This window comes from Aplysia californica, unplaced genomic scaffold (assembly GCF_000002075.1).
Source record: "Aplysia californica isolate F4 #8 unplaced genomic scaffold, AplCal3.0 scaffold00201, whole genome shotgun sequence".
Lineage (NCBI taxonomy): Eukaryota > Metazoa > Mollusca > Gastropoda > Aplysiida > Aplysiidae > Aplysia > Aplysia californica.
In genome coordinates this window covers 195,059-196,508 of record NW_004797471.1, presented here as the reverse complement: position 1 = coordinate 196,508, position 1,450 = coordinate 195,059, and the positions used below count along the sequence as shown (strand labels likewise).

At 35.9% G+C, this 1,450-nt stretch overlaps 1 protein-coding gene across 1 annotated transcript in view; it reads right to left on the bottom strand.

Moving 5' to 3' along the window:
* LOC101846964 (arylsulfatase B-like) overlaps positions 1–1,450 on the bottom strand; it is an 18,574-nt gene that overhangs the window by 13,103 nt on the left and 4,021 nt on the right. Inside the window, exon 4 of the mRNA XM_013082945.2 lies at positions 58–236. Coding sequence (XP_012938399.2) covers positions 58–236 — 179 coding nt within the window. The remainder of the gene's footprint in view (positions 1–57; positions 237–1,450) is intronic.

The window sequence follows — 1,450 nt, the reverse complement described above, 5'->3', positions numbered from 1 at the left end:
CGCTAACACTACCCCGTCCTACATTGCTTTCCACCCTCCTCACATGAAACTACTCACTTTACTATGATCATGAGCCTGCACCACATCAATCGCCTTCTCTGTAAAGAGATGAGCAGAGTAGTGTCCACTCTCGTTATGGACAGGTCCGTTGTTGTCACGGAGGTCCAGATAATACTTCCCGCTAGGGGTGAAGGCACGCATGTGGTCGGTGTAGTTCTCGCTGCCCGTCAGATAGCCTGGACAGCAACAAAAATCCCGTTGATTTTTTAAATTACGCTAAGATAAAGGTAAAAGCATTAACTTTTTGGTAGGGAACTCCATACGTTACCTCACATACAACGTTCAGTGAAAAAAATTTTAAAAACACAAAAAAAAACCCACAACAAAACAAATGTAAAAAAACAACATAAATCGATTTTACTAATGAAGGGAGAGAATTAGTCAAATCGGGTGCTCTGGTGTGGTTTGCTCCTTCTTTCCTATCAAACATCTATCGTCCTAATCTCTCCTCCTTCTTTTTTGTGTTTGTTACTCTCTTGTAACACCTCTAATCTTCGGCATTTATATGACCTTATTGTGTTGCAAGTGCCGTAAAACACTTACTAATACTAAAACTGAAACAAGATTTCACAGCAACATTGCATTTTCTCCCTTGTTTTGTATCTAGTGAAAAATATGCATGTTCAACCGTTCTATATATATATATATATATACTTATTATCAATTCTACTGATCTAATGTACCTGTGATGGCGTGTTACGGCTCTCAGCATTGCATGCAAAGGATGTGGGACCGATTCTAACTTCAGAAGATATTTTAGACAGTTCGACCATATTTCAGATTTTGAAAGTATACTGGAAATTTAAAAAAAAAAGGTTTTTTAAGGTATGCTATTTTTTCTTTTTTAAAAATTGGATATAAAATCTAGGCTTTTGTCTGAACGCTTTTCTTTCCACGTGAGTAATACTTAGTACTCAAAAAAGTATAAAATGTTATGAAAATAACATAATCTGGGGGCTTCAGTTAATGTGTTCACAGTACAAAAGTTAAAAGTAATATGGAAAATTTCCATTTTTACGATCACGTGACGGATTTTTTTCTATTTTTTTAAAACAAAAAGTTTAGGTCTGTGTTTGTCAGAGACAGCTCTATTATTTGATCGTTGTCATCCAATAAAGTTGCATTGCATAGCGTTGCGAGGTGTTGTATTGTGTTGTTTTGTGTTGTAGTGTGTTGTACTGTGTGGTATTATGTTGTATTGTGTTGTATTGTGTTGTATTGTGTTGCACTGTATTGCTATGTATTGCTATGTATTATACTGTATTATCCTGTATTGTTCTATACGGTACTGTATTATATTGTGTTGTATCGACGAACTGCTCTGAAAAAGTTTTTAATGCGTGGGTTAAAGGCTTTGGGATTGTGTTGCGTTTTACAGGTATTACCCCCC